Consider the following 22,356-nt stretch of genomic DNA (forward strand, 5'->3'; position numbering starts at 1 on the left):
TTGTGTCCTGGCTGCTCCACTTCCAATCCAGCTCTCTGCTATGGCCTGGGAAAGCAGAAGATGGCCTAACTGCTTAGGACCCTGTACCCACATGGGAAACCAGGAAGAAGTTCCTGGATTCAGATGGGCGCAGGGCCAGCCGTTGAAGCCATTTGGGGAGTGAACCAGCAGATGGAAGACCTTTCTCTCTGTCTCTCCCTCTCTCTGTCTGTAACTCTACCTTTGAAATCAATAAATAAAATCTTAAACAAAAAAAATCGTGAGAAAATATTTACTACATTTAGAAAACAAAGAATTCTTAGATAAGATATAAAAAGTATAAACTACAAAGGAAACAGTAACAAACTGAACCACTCAAAATTTAAAATTTTTGTTCTTCACAGAAAACACTTGAGAAAACAAAAAAGCAAACCACAGCTGGGAGGAAATCCACAATACATTTATCTGGATCTGTATCCAGAATATTTAAGGAAGTCTTACAATAAGAAAACAACCTAATTTTTTTTAATTGAGCAAAAGATATACACAGTCCACAATAGATTTATAAACAACTTAATATGCAAATGAAAAGATGTTCAACATCATTAACTAGCAACGAGTTACAACTACGCACCACTAAAATGGTCAAAAAATGTAAAAGCTGGGAATGGTACTGCTACATAGTGGGTAAAGTTGCCACCTGTGACGCCAGCATCCCATACAGGCACTGGTTTGAGTCCCGGTTGCTCCATTTCTGATCCAGTTCCCTGTTAATATGCCTAAGAAAGCAGAGGAAGATAGCTCAAGTGCTTGGGCTCCTGCACCCATGTGGGAGATCCAAAGGAAGCTCCTGGCTCCTAGCTTTAGATCGGCCACTTTGGGAGTGAGCCAGTGGATGGAAGATCTCTTTCTCTGTGTCTCTCCCTCTCTGCATCACTATCACTCCCTCTCTCTGTAACTCTGCTTTTCTAGTAAATAAATAATTCTTTTTGAAAAAAAATTAGAAGTTGATTACACTACATGTTGCAAGCATGCAGAGCAATTAGAATTCATAAATAACTTTTTAAAAGTTTGGCATTTCTTTATAAAGTGAAACTCCAAGCTATTTACAGAAATAAAGATTTATGTTCTACAGAAAAAAACAATACATGAGTTTCCTAGCCATCACTAAAGAAGAGATAAGCAAATGAGCCATCACCCACTCATCAGTAGGAAGCTAGAATCAGAAGTGGAAGTGGAGCTCAAACCCGGGCACTCTGATAAGAGACCAGGTGGCTCACGAAGTGGTTTAACCTGCACCACTGCACCACAACAGCCATGCCTCAAAAGCAGATCTTGATGGTATCTCATAACTATATGCAATTTTTATGTCAATTAAAACAAAAATGTTGGTATGGTCAGAAGTTCTTACAGAACTTCTATGAAGTTTTCTTAAAAGGAAGGTACGTCCTTCCCATTTTTCCCCCTTCCTACCTAGAAGGTCACAATGATGACTAGAGTTTCAACAATCACCTTGGACTATATGCTACTGTAACAAACTCAAGATGACTGAGTAAAAGAAAAATTCTGAGTCCCTTGGTGATCAAAGCAATTGTGAAATACCTGCCTCCAAATTTCTTGGACACAAAAAAGAAATTCTTCTACCATGCTTAAGCCATTTGTCTATTTTTAAATAAGCACATGATTATGTTATTAAAATAAATAATTTTTTGTCTGATCATTTCAGTAGATAGCTTTTTAGTTTTAAAAAACTAAACAACATTATCAAGGTAATGAAATCTTTTTGAGATAACAGGTATGTCATAGGCTTTTACCTTGCTGCTGTCATTGATCAAGACAATAAACTACCCTAATTTTTTACTTTGTAAATGGTATCAATTCGGAGTAAAGTACTGTAAGAGGGAAAAAAATCTATTTCTCTATCTGTGGGAAGAAATTTTAAACTGCATTATTACTCCATTAATCTCTGATGAAACTTTAAAAAAATGTAAACTATATTATCACACCATTAATCTCAGGCAAATCTATACGCTCCAGTGATTTCTACCTTAGTGCTTGCACTAAATTATATGGCCTATGCTGTTAATTTTTAAAGGCTTAGAAAAGAAAGAGGATGATAATGTCTGGAACAGCAAGGAAGAGTTTCACTGAAGTTCTTAAAGGATTTAGAAGAAACAGTGCACATCACACAATGTACAAGTTCAGGCACTAAATCAAGAGATTCAGCTCCTTTGTGACCTTGAACAAGGTACTTAAATTTCTAAATGTAAGAAAACAAAAGGCAAAAGTTTCTAGAGACTAAATCATTTTTAAAATATGAAGACTCACAGAAATTTGTATACCCTTATGTTTTGAACATCTATGAAAAGATGCTTAGAACCTCACTAGAAATCAAGAAATTGAAGTTAAAAGATTGATTTTTTTGTTCAGAGAGGCAAAAGTTCCATTCTAAGCAAGGATGGAATACATGAGCATTATATATTGTCCATAAGCTCATCAACTTTTAAAGAGTTTATGGCAATTACTATCAAAATTAATGTGTAACTGAACTATTACAGGACTAGAAATCAAAGAATCTTGGTTTCCTTCAGAGCTGATGGTTAAACAATAGTACATTCAGCTCATGAAACAGAATACAACTGTTAAAAATGTAATTTAATAGGATGAGGTATCTGTAAACTTATGAACATGAAAAATATTTTAAGACAATGTTAAGAAAAATGTTGCAGGAAAAGGTGAATTATCTCCTACTTGTAACTTTTAGAACACATACATCACATGTAAGAGTGAATTACAAACATACACTGTTAGATGAATGTCAGATAAGTTGCAAAAGAATACTGTACAATTCCATTTATAATTAATTACAAAACATAAAACTGGGGCAGTGCTGTGGCATAGAGGGTAAGGCCACCACCTGCAGTGCTGGCATCCCATATGAGCACCAGTTCAAGTCCCTGCTGTTCCATTTCCTATCCAGCTCTCTGCTATGGCTTGGGAAAGCAGTAGAAGATGGTCCCATTCCTTGGACCACAGCACCCACATGGAAGATTTGGAAGAAGCTCCTGGCTTCCGACCAGTGCAGCTCCGGCCTTTGCAGCCATCTGGGGAGTGGGTCAGTGGATGGAAGACCTCTTTCTTTTCTGCCTCTGCCTCTCTAATAAACTTTAAAAATCTTAAAACACACACACACAAAACTATATATAAACACATACATGATTAAAACTTTCTGAAAGAGGCGATCCCTCCGGAGCCGCCACCACGTGCTCCGCGTCAGTTAGGGGCTGGCGAGTGCAGAGGAGGCGTGCCCAGCCTTGTGGGTGGTGCAGCTCTCTGCAGCTCTGGGTCTCCTCCATGCCTGCCCCAGGAAGCGCCCAGTGCCAGGCCACTGGCCTTTGCTGCCTCCCCTGAGAAAAGCAGCCCCCCACCACCACGACAGGAAGCCACATGTCACCTTCCCAAAGAGACTATTTTCACATAGCTGAAGTACAAAATTTAGCTGTTTTTAATAAGCAAAATCACTTTTAACCACAGAATGTCTACAAGAATTATATTTTAAAAATACAATTTTTATATTTCAAAGACCTGAACTCAAATTAATTTCTGAAAAAAAAAAAAACTTTCTAAAAATTCTAAGATGGTAACACATCAAATTCAAGTAAGAATGAACACTGTAGGGGGAGAAAAAAGAACAGGAGTCAGAATACAAACTCCTTGGGGCCGGCGCTGTGGCGTAGAGGGTAAAGCCACTGCCTGCAATGCTGGCAGCCCACACGGGCACTGGTTCAAATCCCAGCTGCTCCACCTCCGATTCAACTCTCTGCTATGGCCTGGGAAAGCAGTAGAAGACAGCCCAAGTGCCTGAGCCCCTGCACCTGTGTGGGAGACCTGAAGAAGCTCCTAGATCCTGACTTCGTACCGGCCCAGCTCCAGCCTCTGCAGCCATTTGGGGAGTGAACCAGTGGATGCAAGACCTCTCTCTCTCTCTCTCTGCTTGTCTGTAACTCTTCCTTTCAAATAAATAAATAAAAAACAAAGAAAAAAATAGCAACTCCTCTCCATGAATGATTAAATGTTCAAATGTTCATTCTTTTTTTGCCCCCTTTTCCTTTTCTTTTTTTTTTTTTTTTTTTTTTTTTTGACAGGCAGAGTGGACAGTGGGAGAGAGAGAGAGAGAGAGAGAGAAAGGTCTTCCTTTTCCATTAGTTCACCCCCCAATGGCCACTGCAGCCGGTGCACTGTGGCAGGCGCACTGCACTGATCCAAAGCCAGGAGCCAGGTGCTTCTCCTGGTCTCCCATGGAGTGCAGGGCCCAACCACTTGGGCCATCCTCCACTGCACTCCCTGGCCACAGCAGTGAGCTGGCCTGGAAGAGGGGCAACCGGGACAGAATCCAGCACCCTGACTGGGACTAGAACCCGGGGTGCCAGCGCCAGCCCCCCCTTTTCTTTTGAAAGCAGAAAGAGAGATCATCCATCAACAAATGCTCTCAATAACCAGAGCTAAGCCGGTACCGCAGCTCACTAGGCCAATCCTCCGCCTTGTGGCGCCGGCACACCGGGTTCTAGTCCCGGTCCTGCCATCGGATCAGCGCGGTGCACCGGCCGCAGTGCGCCAGCCGTGGCGGCCATTGGAGGGTGAACCAATGGCAAAGGAAGACCTTTCTCTCTGTCTCTGTCTCTTACTGTCCACTCTGCCTGTCAAAAATAAATAAATAAAATAACCAGAGCTAAACCAGGCCAATAAATGTTGTTTTTCTTAAACTGGGTATTAGGTAGGTGAGTATAGTTGTACCATTGATTCTTTCTACCTTATAAGTGATTTATACATGCTTGGAATTTTTTTAGGACTTATTTATTTATTCTGAAAGAGTTACAGAGAGAAAGGGAGAGACACAGATCTTCCCCCTCTGGTTCGCTCCCCAGATGGCAATAACAGTCATTGTTGGGCCAAGTCCAAGCCATCAGCAGGAACAGGGACCCAAGCAGCACTTGGGTCATCTTCCACTGCTTTCCCAGACCATTATCAGGAGCTAGATGGGAAGCAGAACAGCTGAGACACGAACAAGTGCCCAAACGGGATACTGGCATCACAGGCTTAATCCTCTATGCCACAATGCCAGCCGCCATACAAGCTATTTTTAATCTGTTCAATATTTAATAAAACAATTTTGAATCTGTATACATGTATAGGCACCCAGACATGTGGAAAAGAAAAAAACAAACCTGAAATGATACAAATAAAAGCATAAATAATAACGCACCTGTGTGGGAGGAAAATCTTCATGTTTTACGTTGGACACTTCCATATTATCTGATTCTCAGACTAATTACGGAACTTTTATTAAATTTATAAAATACTGTTCCATTAGAATTATAAAAATTGTAACCACATGGAAACATGTTAGTGAACACAGCTGAATACAGAGCCATTTACACTGTGATTCCATCAATGTACAAAAACGTGCACATTAACAACAACCGAAGAGTGGCAGTGAACCTGTCCCACTGGAGCAGCTGAAATGTGGGTAATTTTTTTATGTTTTAATTTCTCAGAAGCTTTGTTTCTCGGAAATATTTTGTATTTCATTAGTATCACTGCACTTAGAGAGAAATTAAAGAAAAATGGCAAAAGCAAGAAAACCTACTCTACTTGCAAGTTAAAATCTCCCCACACAGGAAAGCAGAATGAATGTACTGCCAATCTATGCTGTGCCCCTAAGTGCACTCCGAACAACTGGAGAGGATCCCCAGCACACCAAGGAGATTATATCCAAAGGTTCTTAAGTGCTTACGTACATTTTACCATTTAACTGAGGGCAGGTGCCCTCAAGTCAAAGCACAGCAGTGGTAGGGAAGGCTCCTAAGCACAGTCCAGGAATGGGCTGAAGAAAGGAATGGGGAAGGAGAGAAGCAGGAAGGAAGGGAAAGCTTTCCCAATAAGCGAGACAAAAATTCAAGTCCTGGCTGCTCCACTTCCGATCCAGCTCTCTGCTATGGCCTGGGAAAGCAGAAGATGGCCCAAGTGCTTGGGCCCCTGCACCCATGTGGGAGACCTGGAAGAAGCCTGGTATAATCATCACACTCTCACCAACAATAAAAATATTGTACAATAGAAAAGCAAAGAGCTAAAGAAAAAAGATAGAATAGCAATGAAAATTTAAAAGAACACAAAATCAGAATGAAAAAGAGGTGCTAATGATAAACACTGTTTTGTGGTGTTCACAAATGCCCCCTCTATTCTTCCGCTGGCTACCAAAATACAGCCATAGAGGGAAAGTCTATTTCATCTTCCCACCAAAAATATCACTGACCCAAAATTAATATACACAAAACCTTTTATATATAAAAAAAAATAAGGCCAGCACCACGGCTCACTTGGCTAATCCTCCTCCTGCGGCACCGGCACCCCAGGTTCTAGTCCCGGTTGGGGTGCCGGTTCGGTCCTGGTTGCTCCTCTTCCAGTCCAGCTCTCTGCTGTGGCCCGGGAGTGCAGTGGAGGATGGCCCAAGACCTTGGGCCCTGCACTTACATGGGAGACCAGGAGGAAGCACCTGGCTCCCGGCTTTGGATCGGCACAGTGCTGGCCATAGCACCCATTTGGAGGGTGAACCAACAGAAGGAAGACCTTTGTCTCTCTCTCTCTCTCATTCTGCCTGTCCAAAAAAAAAAAAAAAAAAAAAAAAAACCCTAATAAAAACATTATGAAGCAGGTTTACAGGAAAACTACATCCACCTTCAGACCTTACCAGCACTGAAGCAGAGGCTCCATGTTGCAGAAGCTGAGGAGCCCAGCTGCTGCAGGGTACTGGCCACTTTGTTTTCTTTCTTTCTCCCAAGACCCCTCCATGCCTGCCTCTGTTACCTAATGTTTCATGAGCTCTTCCTTTCCAAAACAGTCTGATTCACAACTCCACCCACCACCATCACCACCCACCATTTGCCAAAGACCCTCCTTTACCTACCCCACCTTTAACTCTGCCCCTCCCTTCCCTTGTAAGTCTTACTCTTCTGGTCTCAAGTCTCTTCTGGAAAGAGGCAGGTTATAAATACTTACATTTGGTTTTACTGTTGTTTCACAATTCTCTGTTTAAAACTTTTGAGTTTGAGGGGCTTAATTTAACATTAACAGCAGGAACACAGGCTCAGTAAACACTTTCCAATGTACACACCTGTGATTAAAGCGTAAGTCTATTTCTTAACAAGTACTGTTTCTCCCTGTTTTGCATATACAAGAAAGCAAATGCCACAAAACCAAGAACATGTGTTTACCATTTGATTCCTTTTCTACGGCTTATATAAGTGGTCACCAAGTCCTGTCAATTCTACCTCCGAAATATACTTAAACTCACTTCCTTCTCGCCATTTGTACTGGCCCTGCATTATTTCTCATTGTTGTAATCTTCTAAGAGCCTTCCCATGTCTTTGATTTCTCCTCTATTATATTCACAGAGGTCATATGAGTTTCTCTCTAAAACATAAATCTGATCATGTCATTATCCTTAAAACCCTTCAGGCATTATTCTGTGCACACAGAATTAACTTCCAACTCCTCACATCATCCAATCTGGAATCAATCGTCACCTTTCAGTCATGTCTCCCACCTAGTAAAGAGACAATGTTAAATAAAAGGCCATTAAGCCTAAAAGAATATTTCCAACAATGTTTAGAAATGCTTTGTGACCTATTAGTGTATTATCTAATTATTTATGTAACTGACAGATTTACTCCACCATACAATATAATCATCAAACTTTTACTGAACAGCTAAACTAAGTTTATATGCATATAACATAATACAACTGGACTGGGCTATTCAAAATGTTTCTATTTTCAATTCCAAAATTATAAGGTGGATTACAAGAAATTAAATTAATAGCTATTTTCTGAAATGAGTGTTAACACATAGTCAGCTCTTTGAGTTCGTAACAGTGTATCATACCTACCATATTCGAAAGTTTAGCAACAAAATGCAAGTTATTTTATAAGATAAATGGCTAACTTAGTAAGTGTCACTCAGTTCCCATCTGGAATATTTCTTGAATTTACCTCAGAAACTACCAACACAAGCTATTCATCTTAACCAATTCATTAGAAAAGCTTCTGAAGAACAGATAAATACTTTTATTTCAAATTAAATTTGTAAAATTTACTAAAGAAACCAGTTTATTAGCTTATGCACACTAGGGTATGGGTTCTCATGAGAATCACTTCACTGTTTAATTAAATGTTAGAGGATCTTGCAGACAGGTTCAGGAATAGCACCATCTGTCCTGGCTACAAAACTGAGTTTCACTAACAACTCACCAAACAGAAACAAAATATCATTTTCATACATCTTTCTCAAGTAATTCATAGACATTTAATGAATTTAATCTATTTGGGTCATGACACTTGACTCAATCTGTGTGGATGATTATACTTCTCATGTAAACTGATACACTTTGAAAAGCGTGTTTTTAGTAATAAGCTTTAGCTAAGGACGCATATTTCAGAAGGTAAATATTTATGCTCTAAGATGTAGATGTATGCTCTTTTACAAATTCCAAATGCTAAACTACTCAGGTGTTACATATACCTGAAATGTTTTAAAGTAGCTATTCTTATTTATTTAGACTAATTATTATATAACTAAATCTTCCTAAAATGTCTATAGCTTCAAAATTATATCATAACACTTTTTGATAGGATTTCAATTTCCTTAATATCAAAACTACTAAAATGAATTGTAATAAAACCATCTATGAAGACCATAGTATAGCTGAGAAAATGTTCTAAAATCTCATAATACTTAATTCAAAACAAAAAAATAATATTTGCCACTATAACTTGTAATCTATACAACTAGTAGAGGCATCCCTCTACTATGGGCAAAGCCTCCTCTTTACCTCCCCTATTAGGGCAGCCTACCATAAAGAAAAATCCTAAATGCATCCAAGGGCTTTTGTGCTAATCTCCTTCAACTAAAAGAAACTGCTGGGGGCAGGGAGTGTGGGCTATTAGAAGGCTTACTAGGCAGTCTCAGACGGCTGAAGCAGCACTAAGTGGACAAAGATAACAACTTTGGTATCTTACATATAAACCAAATTTTCAGTTAAAACCATAAGAGATTATCTCAACAGAATACATCCCCCCCCCATTTTTCTAACACCAAGGCTCTTCTAAATGATTATTTCAGTCTCACCAAAAATGCAGCTGAAGATGGTATATGACTTTTGACTCTCACTACACAGATACAAACATGGCACAATTTAGAATCCTACTCTTCCCTTTATAACAATTTGCTTTTATCTCCAAGAAGCAAAAATGTCATCTCCATTACTATTGGTTACAGTATCCAGTCAACAGTGAATGGATCACTAAATCCACCTCCACTGAAATTGTAGGTAAACAAAGTACACTGAACCACTAGACACAGTAGTTGAGAAGACGGATGTCAATGTATCCAAAGTGAAGTTCTCAGATTTTTTGCTCATCATTACTAAGGCCTCCGTCAGAAGCCCAAGTGAGCAATTCACTTTTACTAATTTGCCTTTTACTAAAGGCAGAAGGAAGGAAGACATTAACCAAAAAAGCAACCTTGAGATTTAGATTTTCAAAACTGGCATGTGGCACAGTGGGTTAAAGTCATCACTTGCAATACTGGCATCCCACATCAGCCTTCTGTTTCGAGTCCTAGCGACTCAAGCTAGCTCCCTGCTAACGTGAACGGGAAAGCAGCAGAAGATGGTCCATGTGGAATACCCAGATGGAGTTCCTGGCTCCTGACTTATGCCTGGCCCAGCACTGGTTGTTGTAGGCATTTGGGGAGTGAACCAGCAAACATCTCTGTCCCCTCTCCCACAACCCATACACAGCCCTTCAAATAAATAAATCTTTTTAAAAAATAAGATCTGAGAGTGGTTGACTAAATTATTTCTAAAAGCAGTTCTGAGGGAAAAGGAGCAAAAAAAAAAAAAAAAAAAAAAACCAACTATATCAACAGCAATGATATGTGATCCATGTCAATGGGGATGACTCTAAAGAATTTGTATTTAGGGGCTGACACTGTGGCACAGTGGGTTAACGCCCTGGCCTGTAGCACCGGCATCCCATATGGGCGCTGGTTCTAGTCCTGGCTGCTCCACTTCCGATCCAGCTCTCTGCTGTGGTCTGGGATAGCAGTAGAAGATGGCCCATGTCCTTGGGCCCCTGCACCCACACGGGAGACCGGAAGAAACTCTGGCTTCGGATCTGCACAGCTCGCAGCTCTGGCTGTTGCAGCCATCTGGGTGGGGAGTGAACCAATGGATGGAAGACCTCTCTCTCTCTCTCTCTCCTCTCTCTGTGTAACTCTGACTTTCAAATAAATAAAATCTTTAAAAAAAAAAAAAAAAGAATTCACATTTAGACAGGTGTCTCACAGTTCTAGCATGACTCAAAAATCAGTTTTCTTCTAGTGAAGTTGTAAAACTCTTTAAGACAGTCATTAAAAGAAAATAAAAAAAATCATGTACTTGTTGCAATCAATCATCATCAGATAAACTGCAAACATTTCAGTTAAAATTTTAAAAACCTGATTTTGTTTTTCAGGGTCAGGCTTAGTATCCCTGTCTTTGAATATAAAAAGCACTCAAGCTACAAACGAGACTGTCCGTACTTCCCTCACGCTTACTCCTTTCTTATAATCTGTTTCTAAGAGGTGTCTTACTCTGCTCCAGTGCTAACCCTATTTTCTGGGTTCCTGATGGCCATCCTCCAGCCAGACTGTTTCATCAATTATCAACTTCTCTTAAAGTAGTATCTTCCTCTTACCTTTTGTCTTGTACTACTAGTACTCCTAAGTCTATGATCATAAATTACCTTTCTGGCTTTTACCCTCTTCACGTTCTGCTAGTTCCACAAAAAGTGTCTAAGCTTGCTCATCTTGCCAGCCATTCATGCCTTCTGTAACGCAGATTCCACCCTAAAGGGTCAAAGGTAATGATTTCAACTATCTAGTGGCCCAAACAGCAAACCTCTTCTTCACTCCTTACCTCCTCCCTCAAGGTCCACTAAAACAGCCTCTGAAAATCATGATTACTCTTTTTATTTGTAGGTCCAAGAAAGCAAGTTATATTGCCTATCTAAAACACATACAACATATACATCCAAAATGTAAAAGCCTAGGCTTCACAAGTAATCTTGAACCAAAATCTAACTTGTTTTAAATGCACAGAATTTGAAGTATCATGAGCGACACAGTTCAATAAATTTTTTTTTTTTTTTTTTTTTTTTTTTTTGGACAGGCAGAGTGGACAGTGAGAGAGAGAGACAGAGAGAAAGGTCTTCCTTTTGCCGTTGGTTCACCCTCCAATGGCCGCCATGGCCAGCGCGCTGCGGCCGGCGCACCGCACTGATCCAAAGGCAGGAGCCAGGTGCTTCCCCTGGTCTCCCATGGGGTGCAGGGCCCAAGCACTTGGGCCATCCTCCACTGCCTTCCTGGGCCACAGCAAAGAGCTGGCCTGGAAGAGGGGCAACTGGGAAAGAATCCGGCGCCCCGACCGGGACTAGAACCCGGTGTGCTGGCGCCGCTAGGTGGAGGATTAGCCTACTGAGCCGCAGCACCGGCCTCAATAATTCTAATCTGTCTATTAAGAGAGCAATCCTAGAAAGGCTTTTAAACACATTATTAAATATAATACCATTTAACATACTTGTTTTTCCTCAATTCATTTCTCGTAATAGTTTCTATATCATCTTGGATTATCTCCCATTTTAGTCTCATATCCCATCTGCTCATTTAAGATTCACGTCTGTCCAGTTTTTGAAATATGTCACTTTAGTCATTAGCATTTTGCGTTATAATATAACACTGTTTTTATAAGTTCAGAATTCAATTATATTAGAAAAATGAATTACTATTTTAACATCATCATGTCTTAATCTAAATTGGCCAGCACACACCTCAAATTTTACACCTAACAAAAATTCAATCTCATTGAGTACTATTTTTTAACAGGAAACCAAGACCCAAGACTATAAATTTCAAGTGCATCCTACATAACACTTCTGTAAAGACTCTCCAAAAAACAGACTCAGTTACACGCTGAGCTTTCAAAAACTGTCTTTATCTTAGTCCTCTCCAGCAAGCCACATCCACCCATTTCAAGGCCCACTGTAATACCTGCGCTTGTGGGTGCTGCTGGCAGTCCATGCTGCTCTCCCGTTGTGCTTAAGGTATAACATCTGAGAAATTACGCAGTATATGGAAGTCTTTTTCCTGCATACCAGACTCTTAATCCTTCTGTAAATCCAAGCCAGATTTTAATTATTTGATTTACATTATTCCTAATGAATTATACAAGTCTAATATTTTTCAAACATAGCATAGAAAAACAACATTTCTGGGTTATTAATTTATTGGCTATGCCATCCAATCTCATCGGGTCTCAGAAATCTTCAAACAAAATAGCAAGCAGAAAGTCTGTTTCCAGGGTGAGTAAAGGAGGAAAGAAAGGAACTAAAAGGCAAAGAAAGACAAAAATCTTTTCATGATGACATCACAGAACCTGCCAATAATCTCAACATTTTAAGAAAAGGGTACCAGCAAAGAGAAAGCAGCAGCTGGCCCCTGCAGGAAAGGAGGGCACAATCTGCTTTCAATCCTCACTCCAAAATGCTGTTCTTCCTACCAGGAGCCCTCCTGGACTGCAGACACACTCTGCAAGCCTCTCATAGAGTAGTCATCTGGTGGGCCCAGATGAGGGCCCAGCGCTGGGACAGCCCCACTCCCTCTGCCAGGCACTGTGAAGGGTTCCAGCAGAGTCTGCTCTGATTGTCCGCACTGTGGGCAGAGGAAAGATGCCCCTGCCACTCTTAAGCACTAAGTTGATAGCCATAAAAATGCTGCCAAAAACAGTATCTGAGTTCTACCATGCATGTAATTAAGAACAATACAAGGTAAATAGGCTAACTATCATTTATAGCAACACAAGTCTGGGGAGGTTATTTTATGAAAACAAACTTACAAATTAACTTTTTCTAGTAGTTTAGAATGCTGGAGACTACCTACATGTAAAATTCTAAACCTCTGGATAAAACTGAACACACTATTCATAGTCAACATGACTAATACAAAAACTATGGATTTGTGGGAGGGCTTTTCTTCCTTCAGCAAGGGCTAAACAATATTTTTAGATACTGCCACATTATTAAACGGAAAATAGAAATTAGCCAGTAGCTGAGTTGTCTCTGATCAAAACAGAGTAAGAGTTGTGACATGCACATCAGACTAAAACATGATTTAGTCTTTAAGAAGAAAATATATTTATTAAGTACTATTTCTGACATTCCCTGAAAGAAATCTCATAATGTTACTAGAACTTCTATTTAAAGTTCAAAGAGCACTCTGGAGCTGCCAAGGAATTAATAGCATAAACTACCAAATAAGAACCACAGTTCAATTCCCAGTCTCAGCCAATCATAGCTCAGAGTTGGTTTAGCAAAATCATCAGGCACATTAAAAAACACCATGCAAGTGTGAACCATATATACAAATGAACAATTATAACATCTAAATATGAATGTCAAGTTTTTCTTCTCAATCACAGCTTATTTATGAGTAAAGACACAAAAAAGAACAATTTAATCCTCTACTTCCTCAAAAAAAAAAAGGTGGAAAAATACAAAAAGTACAAATGAAACTGCTACACTTAAAATCTTTTTTACCATTCCAACTTCCTGGCTAACTGCCTATTGCCCCTCTAACTTTAGCTGCAATTTACTAGTGGTCTCTTCCTATTAAAAAAAACATTATATCTGAGACAGGCATTTTTCACAGCAGCTAGGCCACCTTTGGACACCTGCATTCCATGTCAGAGTCCACAGTTCCAGGCTCCAGTCCCAGTTCTGCTTCCAATTACAGCTTCCTGCTAAGGCGCACCCTCGGAGGCAGCAGGTGATGGCCCCATGTGGAAAACCCAGACTGAATTCCAGGCTCCCAGCTGTTGTAAGCATCTGAGGAGTGAACCAGTGAATAGAACGATCCTCTGTCTCTGTCTGCCTTTCAAATAAATAAAAATAAATATTTGTTTAAAATTACGTAGTCATCCAAAGTATTTTCCTTAAAAGGTACTCAAAATGATTTTTTCACATTTCCTTTCCTCCATACTTCCACTAAGGTCATGGAAAGAGAAACTGAGGCATAAAACTACTATGTGATCAACACGATCTGGCTAGTCTCTACTAAAAATGTTGGATACAGCTTACATTTCAATACTACCAGTACACTGCCCATTTTATTGGGCTCACAGAAAGCAACTTTATAATTGAAGAGTGAGCAGAAGACCTCCTGTAAGGCTTACAGAATGAAAGTGAAGGAATTCCAAATCAAGCCCCAAACAAAATCCACAACAGTTTCCAAAATCTATAGGTTGCCTATCATGCTATGGAAAATATACTCACTTCCTATTCCTTTGAGGTATGGTATGATAACACAACTCAATCAGCTTTAATTCTTTAATGGAGATTTTCTAGACTTCATTTAAAATAATACCAAGCTACACTACAGACAACCTCAATAACATACATTCAGAACACAATGGAAAACCATGCTTGTGGGTTATGCATTGTGGCATACCTGGTTAAGCCACTTCTTGGGACACCCACTTCCAGACTGGAGTGCCTGGTTCAAGTCCCAGCTACTTGGCTTCTGATTCAGCTTCCTACTAATGAGCCCTGGAGGAACAGATGATGGCTCAAGGACTTGAGTCTCTGCCATCCACATGAGAGAATGGAATGGAGCTCCTAGCTTTGGCCTGGCCCAGCACTGGTTGATGCCAACATTCAGCGAGTGCACCAGCTGATGGAAGAGCTTACTCCTTCCCTCCCTCCCTCCCTTCCTTCCTTCCTTTCTTTTTCTTTCTCTCTCTCTCCCCCTTCCGCACCCTGTCTCTGTCACTCCTCCTTTCAAATAAGTGAATACATAGAAATAGCATACTTGTGATGAGAACCCACACAGGCAATGATTAGCCCCTTGCAGAATTTCAGGAAAGACTAACTGTCCAGCAACTCTTCCATTCAACAAATAGTTTCTTGAGTACCTAAGTAGGAAGAGAATGCAACAATGTTTCATGTAAAGATAATGGGCCGGTGGCTGCCCTAGGACGCTCATCTTCTTATCAGAAGTACCCAGAAAGAGTTACACATCAGGAGCCAGAGTAACTAGTTGAGTCTGTGGTCATCAGGGAAAGCGCTGAAGATGAAGTAACATTTGAATTACTGAAAAAAGGAGTAGGACTGTGCCAGGCTTAGAGACTGCACAAAAAAAAAAAAAAAAAAAAAAGAAAGAAAGAAAGAAAGAAAAAGAAAGAAAGAAAGAAAAAAAAGGAGCTGGTTCCCAATGTACTAGCATTAGATACCTAGTGGGTCTTTCTTATTCTCTTTGGGGCCTTAAAACCCAATCATTGAAATTTGACAACAAAGTATTCTGTCACATCAATCAGTTCTGAATACCTTATCTATTAGTTCTCAAATTAAGCTCAATCAATTTAATCACCTTTCTAATAAGTGAAATAATCTGGAAACACGAGGAAGCTTCATGTTTCTTACTCAAAACATTTCCTCACAAATCTATCAGTGTTCTTCAGGGGAGGGGGTTCACTCATTTAAATATTTTAGATTATCAATTTTTGAAAATTCCCACTCAGCATCATAAAAAATTCTGTTCACAATTATATGTTTTATTTGAAACAAGTATCTTCCTCAAATTTAATTTTAATATCAACTGTCCCAAATATACCCATTTAGTCCAGTGACAATATAACTAAGACTTATAACAAAAAGATCTAATGAAGATTTTAAAAAGAAATATTTACCTACAAGTTTGTCTTTCCCCATTCATTTAAGCTAAAGCTACAAATTTAAACTATGCAAAATAAAGACTCAAATGAAATTTTAATAAAATCAACACAGGAGCTTCCTCAAACAGTCATGGGGCTTCACTCTACTGAAGAAAGTACAAAACGCAGAAAGCTGTCAGTCAGGGCTCTGTGCTACTTCACAGCAGTGAAAATACAGTTTTAATAAGAGTCTACCACAATTCATCCAGAATGAGAAAGTAAACATTGAGAAATACATGCAATAACCCAGAGTATGGAGACACTGATGAAATACCACCTTCCCTTGGACATAACTGAGTCTCCTAACGCTCATCTAGAAAGAAAGGAGAAACACCATCTTTCTTTTTCCAGAATAAAATCCCAACATACTCTGAAAGGTATTTTAGCAGCTTTAAAAAAAAAAAAATTCCATTCCAACAAATTACAAGATGCTACTTAAAATGCATGTTTAGGAATTTCTAAAGGACAGCGATTACAGACAATTTATGAGGCAGAATCTATTCTATGCTACAGAAATCTTAAAAGTCAAACAATAAAACAATGTAGTAGAATACGGGAACTGTCCCTGAAATAAACATACAACTCTAACATTTTAACAGAATTTAAAACTATTTTTGTTTCAACTAAAACAAGTACAAAAAAACTATGCTGATGTACATAAGTGACTTTATATTAAACAAAAATTGAGCAAGCATACATATTTCATTCATGCAAATGAGTCTGAATTTACAATTCCTCGTTTATGTTAATATTTACCAAGATTAATGGAATATCATCTCCCCTATGTAATGAAGTGAATTCCCCCAACAGAACAAAGCTAACACCTTCAAATCTTTCAAATAAACAATGAAAGCATATATTATAAAAGGAAATTATCTGAACAGGATCAGAAAGAAGTTAAACGACTCAAGAGGGGAAAAAAGTCCTAAATTCCAAGAACACATTACAAATATTGATTAACCAATTCTAAAACTCTAAGCAAGTCCTACCAAATAAATGTGTGTGTGAATGTATGTGTGTATGTTTTAACTATACCCCACAGGCACATTTTAGGCTACCTAATTATCTCACTTTACAATGCATTAAATGCTATTCTAAAAATACAAATGTTTATAAAATGACAAAACAGAAATGTTGGTAGCCAATAATATACACACAGTCTGAAAAGTAGATTTGCACACACTGCATCTCAAATTAATGACACTAATAGCAATGCTGTGGAAATCTTTCTCTTCCATTTCTAATAAGTGAATGTAATTTACAGCACAAGAATAATATTTAATATCCAACCATACTACTAATTCTCATAAGCTTTGTCTAATCTCTTTCACTGGCTAGCTCCTCTGAAATAAATGTGTCATCCACTTTCAGGAAAAAAAGTACTTTTACCAGTTTAACAAATGAAATATTAGTATTATCTTCTATCAAAAATTAGTCAAATATTTCTAAAAATACCTAGTCTATAAGTCTATATCTGAATCAAACTTTGATAGATGAATTAGCTGTTCATAAAGCCAGATAAATAATCTCAAAACTATCGACACTGACATTAGTTTCATCTCAATTTTAAATAACTTGGAAAATAGAGCTGTGGAATGAACTTATGTTTTGCTAATGGTTATCACAACTTATTGTGCATAGTACAAATTGGCAACAGTGCATCTTCTTTATTAATCTCAAGAGTGGAGATCTCTCAAAGTGTTTGATGAATACAATTAACTCACAATTAACTAAGCTAAATTAGCCAGTGAACAAAAAAGATTAATCAATTTTCCACAACTAATTAATAAAACCCACTACCATAACTTAATTTTATTTAAAGGAATGCCTTAAAAGCCTTTTTTTCCAAATAAATATCTAATATATACCCCCAAAAATGACTAGAACATTTCAAACCAAAGTGATAAGCTATATAAACACCTTGTCCTGAATGCAGCCCCCTGCCCATTCTAACAAAGAGGAAAACAGGCCCAACCTCACTTCTTCCCAGGGAGCGCTTCAAGCAGTAACACAGAGAAATATTTGTAGCACACAGGTCTTAGGTATCTTATTTTCTCTTTAAAATTATGAACTCGTCACAGGTACAAATGGCTCTTTAAAACGGTCCAGTAAACTCTACACTATGCCTTAAATTGCTGTCTATTATGTACTTAAAAATATTTACTAGCAATGGGAGGTTAATATGGCAACTATTACCGGGTGGCAATTATTGCTATTAAAAATATATAAATACTATAACACCATGTGCTGCTAACAACAAGTGCTAAACAGAAAACACACATTAGCAAATTATAAATATTTTCATTAAATAAAAGGAATCATCATGAAAAAAAGATGCTTTAAAAATAAATACTAAAATTGCAAAATGGGATGAGAAAATACATTTAGTATAGTATTTGGCAGTTTAGGACTTCAGAGAAATCATTCATTTTCCTTCATTTTCATTTGACAGTACTCCCCATTTGGGTCTAGCTCAAAAGAACAGATTCCAGAGTTTCTATGTTTACAACTATCTCCCCTTTCTGCAAAAAATAAATCTCTTAAAATAGAAAGAAATTAGGTCAACAACAGATTACTTTAAGAGCTTCAAATATAAAATTAATAGCCTTCGTCAGGAATTAACTACTATGTGCTTGTGTGCTTCAATTCAGCACTAATTCGAGATCATCACCCAATTATCAGTTAGGAAGATACTAAGCAAATAAAACAACATGAATGTGGGCAAGCATTACCTAAGAATTAGAGATCATTCCCTCATGTCAAAGAGTGCATATTTAAATCGACTTAAAGGTCACAAAATCACTTTCTTCAGATGATCTCAATATGAAAATAAAATACATACTTAACATCTGGAAATTATAATGTCTTCCCACAAGGGTGAGTTCACATACCATAGGGTGCACTGTTACCCTCTCCAAAAAGGCAGATTTAACACACTTAACTGAATTATAACTGAGTGAATATGTAACAAGAGTCACCAGAAATGTGATGGACAGCATGAGAAAACAGTTTTGAGTCACAAAGGCACAGCCAGGCATGCATTTAATGCAGTAGCTACAAATCTCACAGCAGTTAAGAATAAGAAACACATACAATGACCCATATCATACATACACAATGGCATTTTTCACACGTTAGCAAAGGGGGATGGAGACTGAGAAAAGATTTCAGGAAATTTGATGCCATACAGCAGAAAAATCACGACACAAAGTAAAAGACTAGCAAAAATCTTAAGGCACCTGATTGCACAATCAACTTTTACTAAACCACAATGAACACCTCAAGGTAATAGAAAACGGGTGGATCATTACTGTGCTACAGAACTTTTAATCTCCGACTTCTATTTCAATCTACATTAACATGAGTAAATATAAACAATACTTTACTCGGTTCAAAAGCAATCAAATAAAAAAGAAAACACTGGGCCCAACAATATATTCTCATATTTGCTCTTATTAAACACATGGACAGGTATGATCACATCTCCTTTGTAATTAACTGTACTATACAATGTATTTTAGGTAACATTTTTAATATCCCAGACTGTTGCTGTACATGATTTTCAAGAAAAATGCTCAATTTCGAACTAGAAAAATTTACAAGTCAGCAGCTTAATTCAGAATTTTTTTTTAAATTGCACATTATCCACCCTCCATGTATAAGGGAATGTAGGCACATTATAAAGTTCTTTTTAAAAAATCACGTTTAGCATTTCTGTGGTTCTGCATTTCAAAGTTACTACCCAAAGACAATTCTATTTTTAAAAAAGAATGCATTCAAGAAATAATTCCTTGGGTAAAGAAGTTTAAGGAAGAAAACCCAAAACACAAAACTTGAGTCAGTAGAAGTACAGAATCCCCTCCTAAAACACTCAGTTTCTCCACAAGAATCTCAAGCATCTTATCTCTGTAACATTATCATTCTTACTTACGCTCTATTAGAAAGTGAAAGAAATGATACACCTTAGAGACTGTACAAATCATACACTTTCATCTGTCTACAAAATCCAGTGCATGTAGAAATTAGCCACATACACACAAGCCATTACCAGTCAGCATGATACATGGTAATGTGGGCACTCTCTCCTCACTAATATCCGTCTACTTGGTTGTTTTAATTACCTGTAAAAGTGTCAATGTGGTCACCAGCCGCCAAACAAAAACCATTTTAAATGCCCCTTAATCAATACATTTGCTAATCTATGAAAGTCCCTCAACCTCATACCAAATGATAGATTGAGAGGAAGACAGAAGAGGAAAAGAGGCAAAGTGAGTTTTATTCCCACACACAAAAAGATCAAGGGAAAATTCTCACAGTGCTGAGAGAAGATTCACAGCTTGCAATTCAATGTTAAGATTAAATATCTGGATAAAAATGTTTGATGATAGAAAAAACTTAAGGTGATCCCACACCACAGTGGAAACAACACTATGTCATTCCATGTTTGTAGACAGAAAATCACATGTGATGTTTTTATCTGTATAAATACTGTAATGTATTTAATAAAATAATACTTCCACTTGAAAAGTTGGCAAGATTTTCTATTTCCCCACTATTCTCAAAGGGAAAAAAGCATCTATGCCACCCATAATTAAATGTAACTAATTACAATTTGAACACTAAATTATTTACCCAGCATAAACAAGGATTAAGAGGAAATAATGCTTCTATCTACAGCAGGGGTTACAGAAAATAATTTCCAAAATGCATGCTCTCCAAGAGTCCAGAGGCCCCCCCTCAAAAAAACAGGGTACACAACTTAAAATAAGTTTTTTTTTTTTAAGGTTAAATTAAATAAACCGTTCTGCCAATTTTCCAATTATATTCTACGCTTGAAACATAATTGCCTTACATCTGTTTACAAATCTTTGCTCAATATTTAAACAAATTCGTAGTCTCCCGGGCACATAGCTATACATACAGTAACTCATGCACAAAGCACACATTTAAAGACCACGCATTGCAATTATTAGTCTAAACACCAGGTTGAACAACGTGAATGTTTTCGGAGCTAGGTAATACGACCCAATAAAAAGCAAAGATGGCATTTACCACCAAATGTCACTGCCACCGCCAGGAAAGAGTTGCCGGAGCCCTATACATTTTTAATTTCGATGGATCCAGACGCCGTCGTCGGGTGCCGGGCTTCCGCGAGAACAATTGACACCCTAACTGCTTCAAGATTAAGGCAGGCGATGCAAATCCAGAGGAAAAGTTGTCAATTATCAGAGAGCGAGAGCGCGAGAGGCGAAGGCAGATAAAAGCGATGTTATCACACCGCCCAGCTTGTTGCTTTTGTGTGTGTGTGTGTGTGTGGATTTGTTGTCAGCAGAGAGAAAACAGTTTTTAGAAGACACAGGGGGAGAGGGAGGAGACGCTCTCTCCGCCCTCCGTCGGCTCGGGGGCCTGGCTCTCGGGGCTCCGGCGCGGGGAGCCCCGGGAGGCGGCCGGCAGGTCCGTGTTTACGAGCGCCGGAGCTCCGGGGGCGACGGTCCTTTAGCCACACAATCGCATTCAATCAACTGCTTTCGGGCGAAATTGCGGCTGTCATTATGGAATTTAAAAAAAAAAAAAAAATTCAAAAGGCAGGCGGGCGGCCGATCCGACAAGAGGGGCAAAGGCTGCTGCTGATGGCAGGCGCGGGGAGCACCAGGCAAAGCCTTCCACGTTTAGGAAGGAAGGGAGAGGAGAGGGAGAGGGGGAAAAAAAAAAAAAAAAAAAAAAAACGGGGAAGAGGGGAGGGGAAGGGGGGTGTGATTGCAACAGAGGGTGGGCGTTCGAAGTGCGACCCAGAATCCGCAGCTTGGAGACTTCCACATGCAAATTCCACGCCGAGCGCTGCGCTCACAAATGATTTTTAAAGAGCCAAATAAACACTGGATGGGATCCAAGGCGAGGGAGCGACGATCCAAAAGGGGGAGAATCAGCTAGAGGCGAACGGCGGGGAGAGGCGAGGGAGGGGCGAAGTCCCGGCGGCGGGAGGAGAAAGTTGGTCGGCGGCGGAGGTCGGAGACCCCCCCCCCCCGGCCTGCCCCCTCCCCACGGCCCGGCTACTCACCAGCGAGAAGAGGTTGGAGTGACAATCCTCCAGGCTCGCCCCGTTCGCCACCCAGTTCGCTGCCGCAGTCATGATCCTCCGCGAGCCCGGCCGCCAGAGCGGGGCATGTCGGAGCGAGGCGTCCGAGGCGAGGCCGGGCCGGGCGGCGGCGCCTCGCCGGGGAGCGCGGAGCGGCCGGGCCGCCGCCGCCGCCGGAGGAGGAGGAGGAGGAGGAGGAGGAGGAGGGCGGGAGGGCCGGCGGGCGGGCGGGAGGCGCCGCGGCGACGCCGCGCCGGGGGCGGCGGGCCCGGGCCGGCGGGGGGGTCCGCGGCGGCCGCGCGGCTCCTTCCTGCTCGGGCGGCGGCGGCGGCGGCGGCTGCGGCGGCGGCGGGGGGCGCTGTCCGCGCGGCCCGGCGCCCTCCCCGCCTCTCAGGGCCGCCGCTGCCTCCCGGGCCGGCGCTACGGGCCGGCCGCCGCCTCC

The 22,356-nt window shown here is 39.9% G+C and overlaps 1 protein-coding gene across 4 annotated transcripts in view; it reads right to left on the minus strand.

Moving 5' to 3' along the window:
• Positions 1-22,029, minus strand: part of MED13L (mediator complex subunit 13L) — a 322,472-nt gene extending 300,443 nt beyond the window's left edge. For 3 of the 4 annotated variants that reach the window (XR_007911907.2, XM_051826600.2, XM_051826599.2), the window contains exon 1: positions 21,897-22,029. Coding sequence is in view for 3 of the 4 variants with exons in the window: in XM_051826600.2 (XP_051682560.1) it covers positions 21,897-21,968 (72 nt within the window). In the remaining variant the exon portion in view is untranslated. Of the gene's footprint in view, positions 1-12,123; positions 12,318-21,896 lie in introns of those variants that run through there. The other variant, XM_051826601.2, reaches the window with a different exon arrangement.
• Positions 22,030-22,356: the final 327 nt, after the last annotated feature.

The sequence above is a fragment of the Oryctolagus cuniculus genome, chromosome 21, assembly GCF_964237555.1.
Source record: "Oryctolagus cuniculus chromosome 21, mOryCun1.1, whole genome shotgun sequence".
NCBI lineage: Eukaryota > Metazoa > Chordata > Mammalia > Lagomorpha > Leporidae > Oryctolagus > Oryctolagus cuniculus.